We start from the raw sequence: 21045 nt of genomic DNA on the forward strand, positions 1-21045 counted from the left end.
TAAATCTTTTTTAAAAATACCATTACCGATATGAAAACAAATATTTCTTTTCTTTCCCAGTGCAGCAAACGAATAACAAAAACAAAACTAGGTCCAACTTAGAATGCTTGTAACTGCCATCTGAAGATGGATTTGTAAAGAAAAATCCGAAACCGGTCATGATCTGAAGATAATAAACCTTTTAAACCATACATGTGGCTGGTAGCTGTTTTTTATAAATTATAAACCTCAACAAAAACTCTCCTGCGAACCTTGCAGAACTAGCACTCCTGAAAGAAAGGATATTGCGGAGACATGCCTTAGCCACAGCCTGGGGGTGTTTCCAGAATGAGATTTTCACTCTGCAGCTGAGTGTGCGCTGATATGAAACTTCCTGCCAGATTAAAACTGTGTGCCGGACCGAGACTCGAACTCGGGACCTTTGCCTTTCGCGGGCAAGTGCTCTACCAACTGAGCTACCCAAGCACGACTCACGCCCCGTCCTCACAGCTTTACTGCTGCCAGTACCTCGTCTCCTACCTTCCACTTGCCCGCGAAAGGCAAAGGTCCCGAGTTCGAGTCTCGGTCCGGCACACAGTTTTAATCTGCCAGGAAGTTTCGAATTAACCTCCTGATATATTTTCCATATTTCCACTCAATAATGTCTTACGGAGTAATTTTCTGCGATAATTGATGACTTAGAAAGAAAGTAGTTATTGGACAAAAGCGACCAATATGAATAATACATGGTGTTCACCCACGGACGTCATATAGGCAACTCTTCAAGATGCTAGGCATTTTACTTGCGCCGTCACAATACATAGATTCGCAAATGAAATTTGTCATAAATAATCCATCGCAACTAGCAGTGGAACGGAAAGGTAGTATATTTTAATATTTCATCACGCGGGCGTACACAGAGGAGGATTTTAGTGAGTCGTGGAGAGCAATTAGTCTGTGTGGAGTGTCTAGTGTACGACCACCGGTTCGTATCTTTGTGCACGCAGATAAGGGCGCCGTCGAATGAGAGAGAGGGGAGGGAGGAAGGGGGGAGGGTTCAGCGACCCCGCTAGCCACGGTATCAGCGCTGACGTCGCACCACCCAGCCCCCCCCCCCCCTTCCCCCCGACAAGATCGACACCTCATCTGAATGGCACTCCAGGACAGAAGAGAGGACGGACCTGCGTCCTCCTCGGCTGTGGCCCAACAGCGGAACAGTGGAACACATCCTGCACTATCAAGGGTGACTGACCGTCACCGTTCATTACGGCATGGGTTACGAGCGTAGTCCGCTTCTCCGCCTATCTTTGAGGAATGTGCAGAAACATGCTAGACGGCAATTGTGTTTGGAACGACCTTACAGGGGACAGGAATTGCCTCAGACAGTGTTTTAAGACCAATCCGAGGTCTGTTTGTTTGAAGATGATGGCCGCACTTTGGTTCGCCACAGAAAGGGGGAGCGGCGTCACAGTGACTGCATTCACACAACGCACACAGCGCCATCTCGAGGCCTTATGATGTTGGGTGTTACTGGGCACAGCCACAGATCACAGCTGGTGCGTGTCCAGACCACTGTGACCAGTGAGAGCTACATGGATGACATCCTGTGACCCGTAGCCACACCCTTGCTCCACTGCGCCTCAGACGCCATTTTTCAGCAAGAGAATGCAAGACCACACGTCGCTGCACGAACATGTGCCTTCGTTGTCTCACAGGTTGTCAGCCTTTAGCCCTGGCATGCCAGATCACCAGACCAGTCGGCTATCACAGGACACATGCTCAATTGAGGCGACTGAAATGCTAATCATATGAACGTCCTATCTCTAGTCGTTCAAGGTGATCTGTCTTTCCTAAACATGAGTATATGTCTTCAATTAAAAACACCGCATGTATGCAACGGAGGGGACCACCCTGGACAAGAGAGCTTGTATCCGGCTGGAGAAAGAGAAACGAAAGATCTCGAAAGACATGTGGGGCACGAAAGAACACGCTGAAGCCTGGATACACAGACAAACGCAGGAGCTGTGTGAGAGTGTTGAACCAATTTGAAGCATGATACGAAATACAAGGCTGACATTTTGCCAGAGGCATCATGAGAATGGGGAACAACACGTTGACAAAGGAGATATGGAACACAGTACAGTTACCAGGGAACAACTGGGCGAAAGAAATCAGGGAGGACTGCAAAGCAAATGGAATAAGAGAAAAACTTCGTACATAACGGTGCAGGATTAGTCCAGCTGTAGTGTGTGCAGTGTAAGGGCACAGGAGGACTGCTATCAGAATCGAAATTATGATCACGGAAGGAGTACTAGGAGGAGCGAGAGAACGAAAAGGTCTTGACTGAATGAGTCACCGGTGACTCTAAGGGGGCGAAACGACTAAATACGAAGCGCATTCGGAAAATAATGTCCGATTGGGCGCGAAATGGGAACTACTGTGAAAATCCGATGTAACTTCGGTCAGATGTGTTGGGCAGTTGTCTTTAGTGTGCCTGTCGATCGCTTCGCGTCTCTCTTTTCAGTTCAGAGCGCAAAGTGATCACTTAGAAATTCCTGGTGAGAGATTCGCCTGAAGCTATGCAGCCCACGTGACATAAATGTTACGCATTTCTTTGTTGAAGACAATTCTCAGCCGCGTTCTGCAGGGGCAATGAAGACGCTCCTGCAGCGTTTTCGTTGGCAAGTGTTTGATCACCCACAGTACAGCCCTTAATTGGCTCTCTCTGGTGTTCATCTCTGCTCACATCACCCGCTGGCTACGAAGACAACATTTTGGCACAAACAACGACAGGCAGACCAGCGTAGAGAATTGGCGGAAAGCACAGGCGGCTGCTTTCTGTGACGAGGACAGTGGAAAGTTTTTTTTAAGTCTGAGCGGCGACTATGTAGAGAGGTACGTGGAAGGTGTGGCTAACAGTTGCGAATAAAATTTTTTTGTCTCTCAGTGGTTTCCATTTCGCAACCGATCGGACCTTTCTTTGTGAACAGCCCTCGTAACTAAATGGATACAAAGATCTGGTGGAAAGGGTAGCTTGCAGTAGTGTGGATTATATGAACCGCGCGGCAACTCTTTTTCTTCTCTCGGCTACGGCGCTTCGCACAAACGAGGCTCCTCCTTACCGTAGAGGTACTTCTCGAAGGCGCGGAAGGTGAAGGGTCCGTGGAAGCCCTTGAGGCCGACGATGAGGCCGGCGCGGCGGTAGTCGTCGACGAGCCTCTTGACGAGCACCTGCTCGTTGGCGCGGCCCGCGCGGATCTGGAGCCTCTTGAGCTCCAGCAGCTGCTGGAAGATGCGCCGCTCCATGTGGTACCTGCGGCAGCGTTAGTCGGCGACCCGGCTCTACAAGCAGCGTCTCAGCAGCACCGCATACTGTCTCAAAATAGCTGTACTCTCAAGTTTTTCCTGTGCAAGGTGGTGAACCACATGGTCGGTCGTGAGCACAGGCTCCGCCGAAATCTATCCGAAACGGACCAAGATTTTTAAAATTGCCTGTTTTGGTATAATCCGTTGGGTGAGTTTAAGAATTTGTCATGCCTCAAGAATAGTATGTGACAGAATGTACGTAAATTTAATTGTATAGTCGAGGATTGATTGTTATTGCCACGTCACATTTGTCAAAGGTAGATTGATTTGACACCTAAAAGATATGCACATTACATTAGCATATGCAAAGTAGACGTTGTTATACTTTTAATACGAAAATGGATGCTACCATTTTTATTTTGCGATCTAAAATGGCATCTTCATATGGTTAAATCCAGCAGGTTGCCAAATGAAACTAGACAGTATTCACTACAGAAGTTTTTATTGATACACCAGAAAAAATCAGACTGATCGAGAAAAGGCTGTTGGATATCAACTAAAATAGCCATAAAAATGACACAAATTGATATACCTCATAGAGGAGAAACAGAAGTTGAACAGGAAAATGTTTCGTTAAAAAGGCATGAAATGAATTCCCTGTTGTGTCTCTTGGTTATGTAATTTACCTCAACGTGCATTTTTACTGACATTATTGTTTACAGTTGGTCATGGCATTTTTTTGTCTGATTTGCATTTGTTCTGTTTCTGTGCAACTACCATCCCAACATATCATAACTGTGTATTCTTTTACGGCCTGGCAGATGGGAATGCGGATTCAGCACGTCAGCTTTATGGCTGAACGTAACTCCAGTAAGCAGTTACCTGTGCAGGAACGTTTGTACGACACCATCAATTCTTGTGAGAAACAGGCTCATTTGAGAAGGAAATTTCAGATGAAGCGCACGCAATGTACGAATGCGTGGGCTTGAAGCATATGTTCTTCTTCCTGTGGATGCTAGTACTAGGAGAATACGAGAAGGGAAGGCCTCAGTGACATGTCGATGTGAAACAGTTAGTGTGAAAACTTATGTACTCCTATCGCTTTCAACAGGTGCAAGCATTAAATGAGACGACGCACCTTAAGGCAGCGTGCTGCGTTTCTTAGCATGTACCTGATTCACTGAAGATGCTGACTTTTAACATCATGGGTAGGGATCTTCAATTATCATAGCAATCGCGACTCGGCTCATGAAAACCTTCGTGAATTGCGACAAGACAGATATCAACAGAGGTTCAGCCTCAAAGTGTGGTGTGAAATCGTTAATGATCATCTAACTGGCCTCTATGTCTTTCGTCAACTTCTTACTGGATAAACGAATCTGCTGTTTCTCAGAGATGACTCGTTTCATTTAGATGATTATGTATCTCTAGAAGTCAGCCAAGGAATGTGATTTACACACAACAGTGCTCCACCTCCCAATACATGGATAGTTTTCCAGTATGTCGATAATCAATTTCCAAAGAGACTACTACAACCAAATTTGGCTCAGGAACAGCAGGCTTCATGAGTATCAGAGTATCAGCACTGTGGGGTTTATAACATCGTTGCTCCAACAGGAGCGGAGATATGGGCAAAACATGTTTTCTTCACCCCTGGTGTATAGGCTGCCCTATGCAACAGGTATGTTGTGTGGGAACAGTATCAGCCTGTGCAACCAACTTGCTTTGCAGGGCAACCTACGTGTCAGGGTCAAGAAATGGCTTTCTGGGCCCTGATTTATAGGCTGCCCTGCAGAACAGGCATGTTTTGCTGGAGTAGTGTCAGCCTGATTTATCGACCGGCTTTACACCTGTATGTCAGGGTCAAATAAATGATTTTGAAGCACCTGATATGTTGTGTACCCTCATGGTAGGTAGATTGTGGGAGTAGTACCTGCCTCCTTTATTGATCTGTATTGCAGTGGCTACATGTGACAATGAGCATGGCAGGGGATAGTTTGAGATGGGAGAGGAGCAGATGAACAGACTGAGGGGGAGAGCAAATGGACAGGGGAGGAGGGGGAGATGCATGAGACAGGTGGAATGTGTAGAGGAATAGTGGGCAAGTAGCAAAGGAAAAGGGAGAGGTGGAGATGGAAAAGGGAGGTGCAGGAGCATATGCTCAGCGTGAGAGGGATGAAGATATGGTCAGAGAGAGGGGTAGAGGAAATGCACAAAGAGACAGGGAGGAAGGGATAGATAGATAGAGGTGAACAGACAAACAGAAGGAGGAAGAGGTGTGTTCGGTATATGTGTCGAGAGCATATGTGGGCGAAGGCTATTAGTAATACTACACTATTATTATCATTAGCGAACTGGGTTCTATAAAGCGTGGCGTGCACTCACTTGCGCATGCTGTTCTGCACGGCCTGCGTGACGGAGACGGTGCTGAGCGGCGGTCGGCCGTCCTGCCTGCAGGGCCGTGGCACCCTGCCGCCTCCGCCGCCCCCGCCGCCCCCGTCGCTGCCCCCGGCCTCGCCCGGCTGCTCGTGCTCCCGCCGCGGCGACGGCTCGAACCCAGAGTCGGGCTGCGCGCTGGAGCGGCTGCGCGTGGTCGTCGTGGACGCCTCCTCCTCCTCCTCCTCCTCCTCCTCGTCTTCCTCCTCGACCTCTTCCTCACCCTCCTCCCGCTTCTGCACGGCGTCCTCGACCTCCAGTTCCTCTTGTTCTCGACCCTCGTCTCCTTCCGACTCCTCTCCGCTTTCCTCCTGGCTCTCCTGTGTGAGAAAGACGATGACGAAACGGATACGAAATGTCTAGCCATATATTAAAAAACTGATTTTTCACAGCGAATCAGATATCAAATATACAGAAGATCCGCAGAACTAAATTACTGTTAACCAACTGCTTACTGATACAATTAGAGGAACTATGAAATATAAACTAATTATCACACCATCCTTTAAGTTTAGCTTCTAGTGCAGTTCTAGAAGCGTTGTTCTCGAAGCACGTGACGATGGCTGTATCTCACTCCTCGCCCCGCCCCCCACCCACTGCTGCGGAAATGCCTTACCTAGAAGCGCAAAAGTGAAATTTTCTCAAATTTCCAAGACCCGTGAATACAGTGGCTGCACGTTCATTGAGGGCAGATCCTAAAGAAGGTGTATTTACTACCTATGCATTCTAAAAAAGAGTCAGAAAGAGTCAGTTGCTGCTTGTAGGTGAATGAGAACGTTAATTTCAGGGCTTGTGACTCGGGCGACAACGGGAAGTGAGTCAACATTGATGGAGTGAGTTGGTGTGGTGATTGGAGACAACAGACGTTCCACTGCCACGTCAGATTTCATCAGCTGTCCTGGGGCACAGCAGTGTATGACAGTGAAACATGGATTGTGGGAATACCGTAAAGAACGGAAAGGAAGCATTTGAGATGTGGTGCTACAGACGAATGTTGAAAATTAGGTGGTCTGATAAGGTAAGGAATGAGGAGTTATGCGCAGAATCGGAGAGGAAAGATACTGTGGAAAACACTGACAAGGAGAAGAGACAGGATGGTAGGACATTTGACACCAAGGAATGACTTCCATGTTACTAGAGGGAGTTAATGCATGAAAGAGTCATCATCACTGGCTACAAATTTCTACTTTGAGATACACAAAAACTCATAACCTCGCTACGGTCGATAAAGGAAGGTGTTACGTAAGAAGCTAGCGCAAGATTCGTTACTGTTATTTACGTTTGTTTTTCGTTGTGCGTCGTACTGGGACATTTTATTTGCGTGACTCCTACATCTACATCTACATCTACTTTTATACTCCGCAAGCCACCCAAAGGTGTGTGGCGGAGGGCACTTTACGTGCCACTGTCATTACCTCCCTTTTCTGTTCCAGTCGCGTACGGTTCGCGGGAAGAACGACTGTCTGAAAGCCTCCGTGCGTGCTCGAATCTCTCTAATTTTACATTCGTCATCTCCTCGGGAGGTATAAGTAGGGGGAAGCAATATATTCGATACCTCATCCAGAAACGCACCCTCTCGAATTCTGGACAACAAGCTACACCGCGATGCAGGGCGCCTCTCTTGCAGAGTCTGCCACTTGAGTTTGCTAAACATCTCCGTAACGCTATCACGGTTACCAAATAACCCTGTGACGAATCGCGCCGCTCTTCTTTGGATCTTCTCTATCTCCTCCGTCAACCCGATCTGATACGGATCCCACACTGATGAGCAATACTCAAGTATAGGTCGAACGAGTGTTTTGTAAGCCACCTCCTTTGTTGATGGACTACATTTTCTAAGGACTCTCCCAATGAATCTCAACCTGGTACCCGCCTTACCAGCAATTAATTTTATATGATCATTCCACTTCAAATCGTTCCGCACGCATACTTCCAGATATTTTACAGAAGTAACTGCTACCAGTGTTTGTTCCGCTATCATATAATCAATAAAGGATCCTTCTTTCTATGTATTCGCAATACATTACATTTGTCTGTGTTAAGGGTCAGTTGCCCCATTGGGTTATTCAACCAGTTACCCTGAGACACCGGTAAAACCAATTAGAAAGGAATTGAGTCTAGAGGATGGAGAATCGCAGTCAATAATATTTAAGATGCTCCAAGAAATCAACAAGCGAATAGAAGGGATGTCCAAAGGAAGTGAAGAAACCAACAAGCGTTTGGAAGAGATGTTCAAACGGAATGACGAAATCAAGAAAGGAAATGAAGAAATCAAGAAAAAGAACAAAGAAATCAAGAAAAGTGTAGCAGAGATGTTCCAAGAAAACCAAGAAAGCTTAAGAAAAGGACTGCAAGAATTCCAGGAACAGATGAGAATAACTCTTCAGGAGAGAGATGACAAGCTTCAGGTGAAGGTAGATCGACTCCGAGAAGAGTTGAACGATATGAGAGTAGAGATAATTGGAAAAGCTGAGGGAGATGTCAAGGACGTCAAAACTGAATTGGAAGGGAGAATGTAAGATATTGAAACACACCAAAACCAACAGGTTAAGGACATGGTACAAATACAACAGCAGTGCCAAGTCAATATTGGTAAACTGGGAAATAGGCAAGTGAAATTGGAGGAGGCTGTGGAACATATAATCACAAATTAGATCAAACAGCTGCAGGAGAGAGTCCAACAGCTAGAAACTAAAACCGAAGTGATTGATAGGAAGATAAATAGTGCCACCTTAACAGTAGGGGAGGGCAAGTTCTTTACATTAGTAAATGCTGATAATAGGTATACCCAGACCAACATGGGGCAAAAATATAAACCCAAAGGGGCATTGCATCCAATGATATTTACTAAGTGGTTACGAGGAGTTTTCACAGTACACTTACGAGATGCAGATAAAATTCAGCTCACAATAGACAGAATGGAAGGTGAAGCTTTCACTTGGGGAGTTAGGAAGAAAGAAGAAGTTACCAGCTACAGTCAATTTGAGGAAGAGTTTTTAAAGAAATACTGGTCCAAAAGTCACCAATGTGCAACACTTGAAGATTTACTGCATCGCAAGTCCCTTAATACCTGGAGAGGTACCTTGAGAGAATTTGCTGAGCATCTATGGGAGTCGAATGAAACATTGGAGCAGCTATTGAATGACGACATAATGATATCAGCAATTAAAAGGAGGTTAAGTCGTAGGATGCAAGAAAACTTATCTGGAAGCCTGATTAAAGATAAAGATACTTTAATGGAAGTATTGGAGCAATTAGAAACTATTCGTGCACAGGAAAACAACCAGATGCGTGATCAGAACCAAGGTGAAAGTAATTACCATCAAAGTCCGTTTAATGGCCCACCGAATTACAGAGGTGGAGGTGGGGGTAATGGACGTAGGAACCATGGCAGTGGTCGACAGTTTCACCACAATCATGGAAGAGATGATGATGACAGGAATTATGAGAGGGGAGAAGATAACGGAATAGAGTCAGAGGAGGTGTAGGGAGCCAGTAACTCTTTTGCTGGTATACCAAATGGCGACTGGTACACTCCCAGCTGGGTGAAACTTTATTTCTTGTTTCAAGTTTCACTCCTCTACCATCTTTCTCTACCCTTAGGTTAAGAAGTTAGTGTATAGTAGTTAGAATAGATAGTGGTCGTTCAAAAAATTCAGTCAGGAACCATGTAGCAAATTTAGAACTGACTTAAAATAAGGATAAGTAGTTACTGTTGATGTAGAATGTGAGAGGTCAAAGAATCAATAAGGTAAAAATCAGTTTAGTGTGAGTACATTACAAAATTATTAGTGCCAGAAGAAATAAAATGAGAGCCAGATCAGAAAGCTAATGTTTATAAAATGTGGTAGGAAGCTAATTGGTCAAACAAGAGTTTGTGTAATCTTACAGAGTTGTTTTATGAAGCATGAAAAGGTCAAGCAATTGTAAGAGAATTGAAGTAATGTATCAGTTTGCAAATAGGAAGGCATATAGAGAAACAAATACATGATGAGATACTTGTTCGAATAAATGATGTGAAATATGATATACAGAGAGGGCAAGGAGCCTGGAGTAGTATTTTTTCATGTAGCTATTACAGCGAATATGGAGGATTGATGTAGGTTGAACATATATATATATATTTGCAGTTGAAGTTGCTGTTAAATTGAGGGTGTATTGAGTATGAAATGATTGAAGTATGTCATTTAGCACATCTGTTTGCAAGTTATTTGTAGGTATACATGTTCATTTGAAGTATGCTGGATAAAACAGAAAGCGTAACTAATGAGTAAAGAGTAATTCATATATTCAATTAGCCATCAGAGTCAATTAAGGTTATACTTGGGTTGAGCTTTAGAAGCAGAATTCTGGCACTGTGTAATGATTAATAAATACCCATATAGCAGATTTGGATTAATGTCAATATCACACAAAATATTGTACCTGTCATCTGAGCATTAGTGATAAAAATTCACACATGGCAATAAATGTTTGGCAAAATGAAATGATCAGTAATTTAAATTTTTTCAGTGGATGTCCACATTAATTGTAGCTGTGAAAATAGTTAGGTAAGACATACTTAGTGCGATAATGGAGCATTTAATATTATTGAATCTGTAGAGCTATGAGGAATTGTAAAGTAATTGCATAACTGAAGGTGTAAATGCTATATTTTGTTTCGATATTCAATTTCGCTTGTGTTAAGGACTCAAATTAATAAGTTGTGAATTTCTTCCTTAACTTTAATGTGTGTTGACCAAGTGAGTTATATGTTAGAGTGATAGTAGTTTGGACGGCACAAACCCTGCTGAAAGGACGGCATACCAAAGGGGTAGCTGGCATTCAACTAATTTGTTTTTTTGTCTTTGTTGTAGCAAGTTATAACAAATATGTAGTCGATGGCTCGTACAAACCTTTGAATGTGAAGATTTTTTGGTAATTGAATGTAAGACAAAGTTTTATAAAAATATTTACCATGCAATGTTAATTAAGATACATTGATGTTGTATAATGTTTCTGTAGGGGCAGTTTGCTACCGGAGCCAATAGGGTATAATTTGTGATATTATGTATCTTTTCAGTATGTGAACCAGAACTTATGTTCCTCATTTTCATTTATATGCTATGTGATAATTTTTTCCTATTATTCTTTTTCGCCTGTGGCTACAAAGAAGGTTTTTAGGGCGGGGATGTAAGGGATCTGTGATCCCACAATCATAGATGCTAGTATCCGACGCCAAGGTCGATAGTAGACAGGGGTCGATTGTCGAGCGCTGCAGGAGGCAGTGAGACTAGTGTTGTGTGAGGAGTAGTACTGGAGAGTGTCGAGCGAGCAGTACTGCTGGAGAGACGGGCAAGAATGGTGGTCGAGTGAGTTGCAAACGGAAAAATTCACCGGAGTATGACGAGTGAGCACGTCCCCCTGATCGTCGTGGGGTTGACCCTCACCAATACCGATTCGCGAGTGATATGAAACGGAAAGTGACAAGTGCCGGATTACGTGTTTCGCGCCAACCGCGTCGGCCAGCAACAACCATGGATTGCAGTGAGGATTGTTGTGAATGTTAACCATCAGCATTGCGTGTGACGAAGTACTAAAAATCAACAATCAATAAAAATATATAACCGTAATTAGACGTGTAAGGCGAAGGTAACAACTGCCTCAGAATTCGTGTGTTCGTAGAAAATACAATACAGTTTGTACATCACAACCTTTGTCGTCCTTAATAATAGACAAACTTTCAATCATTCCACTATTCAGTCTCAGAACAGCCGCACTCGGTTGAAATACCCCCGAAACCACAGCAGAAAAACCGATAGCCTTTCATCCATTAAGCACACGGTCATATAATCATAATAATTAACTGTTTGGTGGCTTCGATAAATTACAAAAAACCCAATATAGGAATTTAATCGGGGATGTTTCAAGTTTGTGTGATAAATGGCAGCTAGTCCTAAATGTGGAAAAATGCAAGTCAATGCGGATGAGTAGGAAGATCAAATCTGTAATATTCGGATACAGTAGTACTAGTTTCCTGCCTGATACGGTCACGTCCTTTAAATATCTGGGTGTAACGTTGCAGAGCGACGTGACATGGAGCGAGCACGTGAGAACTGTGTTAGGGAAGGCAAATTGTCGATTTCGGCTTACTGGGAGAATTTTAGGAAAGAGTGGTTCACCTGTAAAGGAAACGGCATACAGGACGCTGGTACTGCTCGCGTGCCTCGGATCCGTACCAAGTCGGAATGAAGGAAGGCGTCGAAGCAGTTCAGCGGCGGGCTGCTAGATTTGTTACCGGTAGGTCTGAACAACGCGTAACTCTTACGGAGATGCTTCGGGAACTCAAATGGGAATCCCCGGAGGGAAGGCGATGTTCTTTTCGAGAAAAAGTATTGGGAAACTTTAGAGAATCGACATTTGAAGTTGACTGCCGAACGATATTATTGCCGCCAATATACATTGCGCGTAAGGACAACGAAGATAAAATACGAGAAATTAGGGCTCATACGGAGGTACGTACACTGCAGCGCGAAAGAAACTGGCATAGGCATGCGTATTCAAGTACAGAGATATGAAAACAGGCAGAAAACGGCGCTGCAATGTGTCTGGCATAGTTGTTAGATCGAGTACTGCTGCTACAATGGCAGCTTATCAAGAATTAAGTGAATTTCAACGTGGTGCTATAATCGGTGAATAAGCAATGGGACACAGCATCTCCGAGGTAGCGATGAAGTGGGGATTTCCCCGTACAACCATTTCACGAGTGTACCGTGAATATCAGGAATTCGGTTAAACATCTAATCTCCGACATCGCTGCGGCCGGATAAAGATTCTGGAAGAACGGAATCAACGACTACAGAAGAGAATCGTTCAACGTGACAGAAGTGCAACCCTGCCGCAAACTGCTGCAGATTTCAATGCTGGGCCATCAAGAAGTGTCAGCGTGCCAACCATTCAACGAAACATCATCGATATGGGCTTTCGGAGCCGAAGGGCCACTCGTGCATCCTTGAAGAGTGAACGACACAAAGCTTTACGTGTCGCCTGGGCCCGTCAACATTGACACAGGACGTTGCCTGGTCGGAAGAGTCTCGTTTCAAATTGTATCGGGCGTATGGACGTGTACGGGCATGGAGACAACCTCATGAAACTATGGGCCCTGCATATCAGCAGGCGACTGTTCAAGTTGGTGGAGGGTCTGTAATGGTGTGGGACGTGTGCAGTTGGAGTGATGTGCGACCAATGATACGTCTCTGACGGGTCACACGTACGCAAACATCCTGTCTCTGGTCACCTGCATCCATTCATGTCCACTGTGGATTCCGACGGACTTGGGCAAATCCAGCAGTACAATGCGATACCCCACACGACCAGAATTACTACAGAGTGGCTCCAGGAACACTCTTCTCAGCTCAAACACTTCCGCTGTCTACCAAACTCGCGAGACATGAACGTTATTGAGAATATCTGGGTTGCCTTGCAACGTGCTATTCAGAACAGGTCTCCCCCTCCCCCCCCCCCCCCCCCCGGTACTCTCACGTATTTATGGACAGCAGTGGAAGATTCGTGGTGTCAGTTCCATCTCCAGCACTACTTCAGACATTAGTCGACTCCGTGCCACGTCGTGTTCCGGCACTGCACGATATTAGGCAGGTGTACCAGTTTCTTTGACTCTTCAGTGTAAAGAGTCGTTTTTTCGTCGCTCTGTTTGCGTGTGGTACAGGAAAGGAAATAACAGGTAGTCGTACAGGTTACCCAGCTCCACGTACCGTACGGTGGCTTGCGGAATATCTATGTAGATGTAGACTGTAAGAAGTTATGAACTTCTGGAAGTACAGTTTTACACCTGTGCTCGCACAAGTTTTTTGTCATTCGTTTCCCGCCCCACTGCAGCCGCTTTTTGCTGTACCAGAGAGCTCGATTTGTAGCCTCTAGGCACAGACAAACTGTGCCCCTGGGGCGCTAGCGCCCGCGAGCGCCCGAGGCCAGCGCCCCGGGCGAACTTGTGTGTTGTCGCAGTGGCCGGGCCGTGCCGCTTAGCTGACCGCCCGCCGCGCCTTGCCAGCCCGCGGTACGGGCGCTTTATACGGAAGACAGACCGCCGCGCCGCGCCAGCAGCGGCCAAAAGCGCTGATATGACACAAAGACATTAGTCAACGGACGTAAGGCTACAGTGGGTCGAGATGAATGGTCAACAGAAGCAGACAAAATGCGGAGAGGCGGTGTCACAATGATCAGTTCGAAAATTTGTCGCAAGAGGAACGCCAATCAAAGCTTGAAGAACTAATAGAAAATTTCAAGCAGCACTACAGTGAAGAAAGTGTTTCTTATCGTATGACTCTCTATTATCTATAAAAATGATAAGTAAAACTATATATTTTATAATCTGATATGTCACGTAGCAATGTGCCAGTTTTCGAATATCAGATTGTCAGCAACAAGGAATATTTCTTTCCGGTTAATTTTATATTTGGGTTGCATTAAATCGCGTCGCACAGACATAAGAAAAAGTTTCAGGTGCGTTACTTTTTTCCGCTTTCTGAAAAGCCGTCACAAACGCTTTCTCGGACAGCAAAGTGTCATTAATACTCATTCTTTGTTTTTGTGTATTTGCATTTTGATGTATGGGAAGACATATGTTGTAGTTTGATCTATGTTTATAATTAATTAAAATGCAAAGATTCGAACAGATAAAAAATTTATTTTGCGACCACATTTCACTGTCCTTTCTAGCGTCTATGACCGCTTTTCAGAGGAACTGGGGAAAAACGCAGCTAAAACCAGTCTTTTTTGTTAGTTTTTTATTTCGGTTTCAATGAATGGAACAATTCATTGTTACGATTATAAAAATGTTTTAAGAACAGGATTGTAGAAAAATAATTGCAAAAGCATTTTTTTTCTTTGTTGGCGTGGTAGGAGCAGGAAACAGATGGGCAAAGTTTGCGCGCAAGTTACAAATGCTCGCTGAGAATTGTGACAGCAGGCTTGTATTTGTCCTGCAGACCTCCCGGAAAAATTTGAAAAACGGCTCTTCCGCCTCAAACTGTTGCTCGCCGGGTCGAAGATATGGCCTCAGGTATGGAGCAGCAATTACCGGAGAGAGCGGAAAACTTCGTTTCATTTTCTGTCGCTCTTGAAGAGTCCACGGACGTTGCGGGCTTATCTCAGCTCGTCATGTTCATTCGGGGCGTCGACGACAATCTGCGTGTCACAGAAGAATTTCTCGACCTTGTACCATTGAAAGACACAACCATGCGTTTGGATATTTTTCTAGCCGTGGAAAACGTGTTCGAGTCAATGGGTTTAAAATGGGAACGCCTGACCAGGGTAACAACGGATGGAGCCCCTGCGCTACGAGGGATACGCACTGGATTCCTGGGTTACGTCAGGTCAAAAGTGGCTGAAGTCGTCTGTTCCTTATTCGCGGCAGTCTACTGTCTGATACACAAGGAGGCACTAGGTGCGAAGATTGTCAACATGAAAAATATTGACACTGTGGTATCGACAGTTGTGGTGCCACAGTGTAGGTTGGCACTACGAGAGCGGACCATCTACACCGGCGACAGCGGCCTCCAGCCGACGCTGCGCAGCTCCACTCGCGCCGCTCCACTTTCGCCCAGTTCACGAAGAGCAGGCGGCCGAGAACCATCGCTGCAGCTTAGCTTGCTATCGAGACTTTCTTATCTGAACTTTGGCTGCACACCTACGTGCTCATCACCTAAAGTTGTGTAATATGTTTGCATATGTTTATACTATTGTAAAACCACTTTTATTTTACTTGCAGTACCGAAAGCTTTACCTCACCTGCTCCTACTCGCTTCCTTTCATTCTGCCTCTTTATCGAGCAGACCCACGGGCCGCCTTCCAGGCGGGATACAAAAGACACAGTTGTTCCAACGGTTAATTATCTTCGCCCCCCATTAACTCACACATTGATAAGACTAAAAACAGCCGACCAGTTGCAATGGATAAAGAAATCTTTACCTAGGTTTCGACAGATTTAAATCTGTCTTCTTCAGAAGGCGGCAATTTTACATTAATATGGAATGATATATCATCGTCATTAGTACATGGATGTTGCAAAGCTCTTCAACATCCATGTACTAATTTTTATTTACATGACAAACCCTATTTTCAGGGCTATATTTTAATTTGGACTAATGGATCTATGCAGATATTTGTAAAAACGACGATGATATATCATTCCATATTAATGTAAAATTGTCGCCTTCTGAAGAATACAGTTTTAAATCTGTCGAAAGCTAGGTAAAGATTTCTTTATCCATTGCAACTGGTCGGCTGTTTTTAGTCTTATTACGTGGAACCGTTGCTGTTGCGCAGCTATGTTTAAAATACTCACACATTGCCAATTTAAAGTATTTCTGGCTGATATCCCCTACCACGCCGAAGGAAGATGGCTGAGCAGAGAGAAGGTGCTTCATCGGTTTTTCTCCTTGAGGTCGAAATGAATACTTTTTTTTGGAAATGAAAGGACGCATAGAAGAATTACTTCATGATCCTAAGTTGGTAGCGAATTTGGCTTCTTTGAGTGACCGAACTGGTCGGTTTGAACATTTCACTCCAAGGTGAAAATCACTCTCTTGTTGATTTAGTGCAGACGATTCAAGCATTTCAAACAAAAAATTATTTTTTGGGAAAAATAGATGCGCGAGGAGAATTGTGGACACTTCCCTGAATTAGACAGCGTTAAAGAAGATGTGGATTTTTCAGATTATGTTCAAATCATTTGCGAATTACAAGAAGAGTTTGAATACAGATTTTTGGACATAAGTGAGATTCGACCGGCCTTAGATGTACTCGTACTCGTTGGCCCGTTTTCCCTTCACAAATATTTCAACTACAGTTGATTGACCTGCAGTGCGATATCCACCTGAAGGGCCGCTTTGTTATGGGTAAAACTTTGGATGACTTTTGCATCTGTTTTCTATGAAAGAAGTATCCTCTTTTGCACAAGCACGCCGCCAAACTTCTCTCGATGTTTGGTTTCACGTATGTTTGTGAGCGCTTTTTCTCCCTTTTAAAGTTTGCTAAGACTAAGAACCGTTCACTACCTAGCGATAAAAATTTGACTTAATTCTTTCAGGTTAGCAGTCTGCCTGATTATTGTACCAAACCTAGACAAAATTAATTCCTCGAAAAAGAAAAATGTGTAAAATGCTAATGGTCTTCTTTAACAATGTTGACTGTAAGGATTAAAGGTCTTTACAACCTTAATTCTATTTTTAGTAGGTTTTCAAACTCGATCAGTTAAAATTATTTCGTAAAAAACAGCAAACTGAGAATCCTATGTCCAAACTCTGAAAAGGGATACAAAAAGCTGTAGCACGAAGTACACAAAAAATTATTTTCTTGTAACTGCTAATAGGAAGAATCAGACTCTATATCCCTTACGTAAAATCATATCTAAAACAGAATATTTGTGACACTAGTTCATTTAAGAAATTGATATATCTTTCAGAAGACGCACACTGTACATATGACGAGTGTTGATGTACAATACTAATAGAATCAACCTGTGGGTCAGAAAACTACTAAGCTGTTCTTCGATTCTTGTTTTGGATATTGTTTTCTAAAGCTCTGCGTAGTATTTCTGCCACACGAACGCTAATTGTTACCTAAACAGTAAATGGTTTGCTTGTTTAACCGCTCATCCACCACTTTTACAGAGGCGCGCTTCCTCTGTTATTTTGTTTACGTTGGACCTGACCGCGGGGCAGTCCAGGGCAGAGCAGCGGTGTGCGGTCCCACTCGCTCCGCAGGTATCTCTCTCGCTCCTTTGCCGACACCAGCGACACACGGTTGCGTACGGGGCGCCGAGCTACACTGCTTTACGCCCGCGGAGTGCGGGCGTGACCGCCGGGAGCAATTCTTGGATGAGCTTGCTTGTGTGTCTGGTGCCACAGATGTCTTTGCTTCGAGCATTTTTACGTTGCGATTCACAAATGCAGTGTAATGTAATGAAACGACTGAGTGTATCATCAGGGAATAGTGTAGCGCTGTTTAATTATTGAAATCGCTGTCGTACGTTATTATCTTTGGATTTTGAAGCTAGCACTGTTAAAGTGAAGTATATTTGTAGCAGATGCGCTTTCTTCAACTGTGATTAAATTATAAATCGAAGATCACTAGCTTCATTTTATAATCTTCACTCGCTCCAGATTAATCATTTTGATTTTGGGGCGTATATGTAACTGCAGCATTTCAGTACTAAAATATTGTTAATGCTGAACGTGCATGAGGGTGACATATTATTAGCTATGTTTCGGACAGAGTGGCAAGATTTTACAACACGCTGGGCAGATGAGTCCAGCTCCCTCCTCCACTTCCCTCGTCTTCAGCATCATGCGAATACGAATGCTCTGGTTGTCACCACGAAGTACCGCACATCGCGGCCGGGCATTAGGCGGCTGCTGTGGGGCGGAGCCAGTGACAAACTACCTGTACGCGCGAAAGCTTCAGACCAGTCCTTTCGGAAGATCGTAACTGCGCACTCTAATAGTTACGCCCCAAATATTCACGCGGTGTCGATTGCTGGGGTCGATATCATACAAGTGTCCCTTTTTGTCATTAAAATATGACGTCAAGTTGGTGACATTTGCTCATAAGACGACTTAGAAGATCTGTTGAGCGAAAAGTATCATGAAAACAAGTTATAAGACGAATATCAAGAAATGTAAAACAAAGTTAATGGAGTGTAGTTGAAATGAAGCTGGTGATATTTAACGAATTAGCTTAGCAAATAAGACGCTGAGAGCAGTAGGCGAGTTTTGCTATCTATGTGTAAAATGCGGACTTGCAATAGAAAGAGAAGTTTTTCTTAAAAAGAGAAGTATGCTAACATCGAAATTAAACTTAAACGTTGGGAAGTATCTTCTGAAAGTATTTGTCGGGACTGTAGCCTTGTTTGCGAGTAAACGTGAACGGTAAACAGTGCAGTCGTCAAGAGAATAGAAGCTTTTGAAATGCAGTGTTCCAAAAGAATGATAACCAATCGAATGGGCGAGAAGAGAGCTTTAAAGCAGTACTTGATCAAAAGAACGTATAGGTGGGCATGCACCAGGTCAAGGGTTCGACACTGGGTCGAGGCATACTTGATTTTATTTGCCAGTTTCATTCTGCCATATAATACTGTTAGTGTAGACCGTTTCTTAAGCCACATGTATCTGATATTTACATAGCACATGTTTGGAAATTATTTGTAAAGCATGTTGCTAGCCCTGTTGGTCACGTAAGGCCTTATCAAAATGTGATGCACTTGAACGTGGCAAGAATAAGTAGTTGGTGCTAATCGATGCGACCATAGTGGTAGGATACACAGAAAACAGGCTCGGAATCTAGTAGATGCAGTGGTGTGAAACAATTCGTGAACAAAGACATGCTAGAGGCTGACCAATGAAAATGGTTGTACATCCTCCTTCTGTCTTCGTATTATGTAAGTGCAAATGTTTTGCAGAAGACCCACTCTAATAGCTGTATGACGATCAACACGCCACACACCGTACCAAAGAGACTACATTTAGCAAATAAAAACAAATACGCCTCGACCCAGAATCGAACCCTTGACCTCCTGCACGTGAACCCAAAACGCTATCCACTGCACCACCTGCACAGGACTGCTAAGGTACGCTGAGAGGGAAGTTAGCAGAGGTGTGATTACCGTGTTGTCAGATTGCCAAGTCTGGTTACTGCCGATAATACGTGCAGGATGAAAACAGACACCGCAGATTTGTACAACTGATTCACCTCGATGGGCAATGATCCAACCACCTTCAGAGACGGATTTACAGTTACGTTTGGCCTCCTGAGTGAATCACAAAGTAGCGTGCATTGGGACATGGACATGCTGGTCTCCGGGAGGCGTACAGATATACTTCGCGCAGCCGCCATAAATATTGTGTTCCGGTGGCGCAGTGGTGTGCGTAACTGTCTAATAAGCGGTGGATAGTGGGTTCGAACCTCAGTGTGGCACACATTTTCGCGCGTCGCCACTGAGTCACATAAAGTCCCGATGCAGCTGACATCAACAGTTCCTTTCCTTTCAATCCCCTGCACCTTCAGTTTACATTATATCTCATTGTGTTTCCCTAAAGACAAGAATGCTCGATTATTTTGTATATTGTCACTCCTTGTTGTCTTATGTAATTATATTCCAGAGGAGTGTACCTGAAGTAAATATACGACCAGTAAAAATATGTTGTCTGAAATACGCAACTGTATATGTTGAGAAACCTCTTAATGAGATTGAAATCCTTACAATTATTTCCCAATACATTTACTCATTAATTGTTTTCGCACCTGAGGTATATCGGTTTCAGCTCTACTGTGATCTAAACAGTTACAATAAACGACAAAAGAATAATTTTCATGTAGACTTTGCCTCCTTGTCTACACTTCAGATTGGAGTTAGGTACTCTGGTCCAAAAATATCCAACAAGCTCCCATCTAACATAAAGGAAGGAAACAGGAAATCCCACTTGGTTTATAAGTAAAGTAAAAACATACCTCGTGAGCTACTGTTTCTACAAATCACCAATTATGCAGATTCATAGATTGAAACTTTCTCTGAATTGTATTGGAAGTAGCAGCATTTGTTGTAAAGCAGCGTGACAAGTATTGGCGTCTGTAAATAGGGCTCACTTTATAGATGTAGATGACTGTTTTCACACCAGTGTGATGAGCATATTTAGGAATCAATAGAAGGCAAACAGAAACTGCTCAGTATTACTGAGGAGGCTGCAGCTTGTTCAAACTAGCACTTTTCTCCTAATTTAGTTGATTAAATGTAGCTAGTACAACCATGGATAGCATTAAGCACTGCAGTGATAGTTTATTATTGCTAATACAGTATACATATTATGTTACTACGATTTGTCTGTTTTTTGTTGATGAATACCTTGACTCATTTCAGAGTATTTAGCTCTTTGATTCTCCTGCGTTAAACTTGGAATGGATATTTCGAATGAGTGTTTCTGTACGACAATAATATTCATAGAATGGTATATTAATGAGCAAGAAATTTTTATTTCATTTTCACGAAAATTTAAGACCCACATGATTGTCTGAGTCTTACAGCGATACTCGTAAAAGCAATTTTTTGTTTTTGTTTTTTTTGGTTTTGTTTTTGGGTATCAAGCTTCACACATCTAGTTCTTGTCCTCTTCTAGCAATGAAATTGCTTACGGCAATGAGCGGAGTACATACCATCAACAGTAGGCCAGTGCTCGCTCGTACTGTGTAGGTTCTTATGATCACACGGGGTATTTATTGGTTTGAATAGATTGTTTGGTGTGTCTTCATCAGATACACTTAATCACGTCAACT

The 21045-nt window shown here is 43.7% G+C and overlaps 2 protein-coding genes across 2 annotated transcripts in view; both read right to left on the reverse strand.

The window, feature by feature from the left end:
• Positions 1-3285, reverse strand: part of LOC126163827 (merozoite surface antigen 2-like) — a 56862-nt gene extending 53577 nt beyond the window's left edge. Inside the window, exon 1 of the mRNA XM_049920190.1 lies at positions 3102-3285. Within this exon, the coding sequence (XP_049776147.1) occupies positions 3102-3285 (184 nt within the window). The remainder of the gene's footprint in view (positions 1-3101) is intronic.
• Positions 3286-3321: 36 nt separating this feature from the next.
• The window catches only part of LOC126163843 (uncharacterized), a 64052-nt gene continuing 46328 nt past the window's right edge, over positions 3322-21045 (reverse strand). Inside the window, exons 5-6 of the mRNA XM_049920191.1 lie at positions 5934-6041; positions 3322-3438 (exon numbers count right to left, since the gene is read on the reverse strand). Coding sequence (XP_049776148.1) covers positions 3322-3438; positions 5934-6041 — 225 coding nt within the window. The remainder of the gene's footprint in view (positions 3439-5933; positions 6042-21045) is intronic.

The sequence above is a fragment of the Schistocerca cancellata genome, chromosome 1 (assembly GCF_023864275.1).
Source record: "Schistocerca cancellata isolate TAMUIC-IGC-003103 chromosome 1, iqSchCanc2.1, whole genome shotgun sequence".
NCBI classification, from domain to species: Eukaryota; Metazoa; Arthropoda; class Insecta; order Orthoptera; family Acrididae; genus Schistocerca; species Schistocerca cancellata.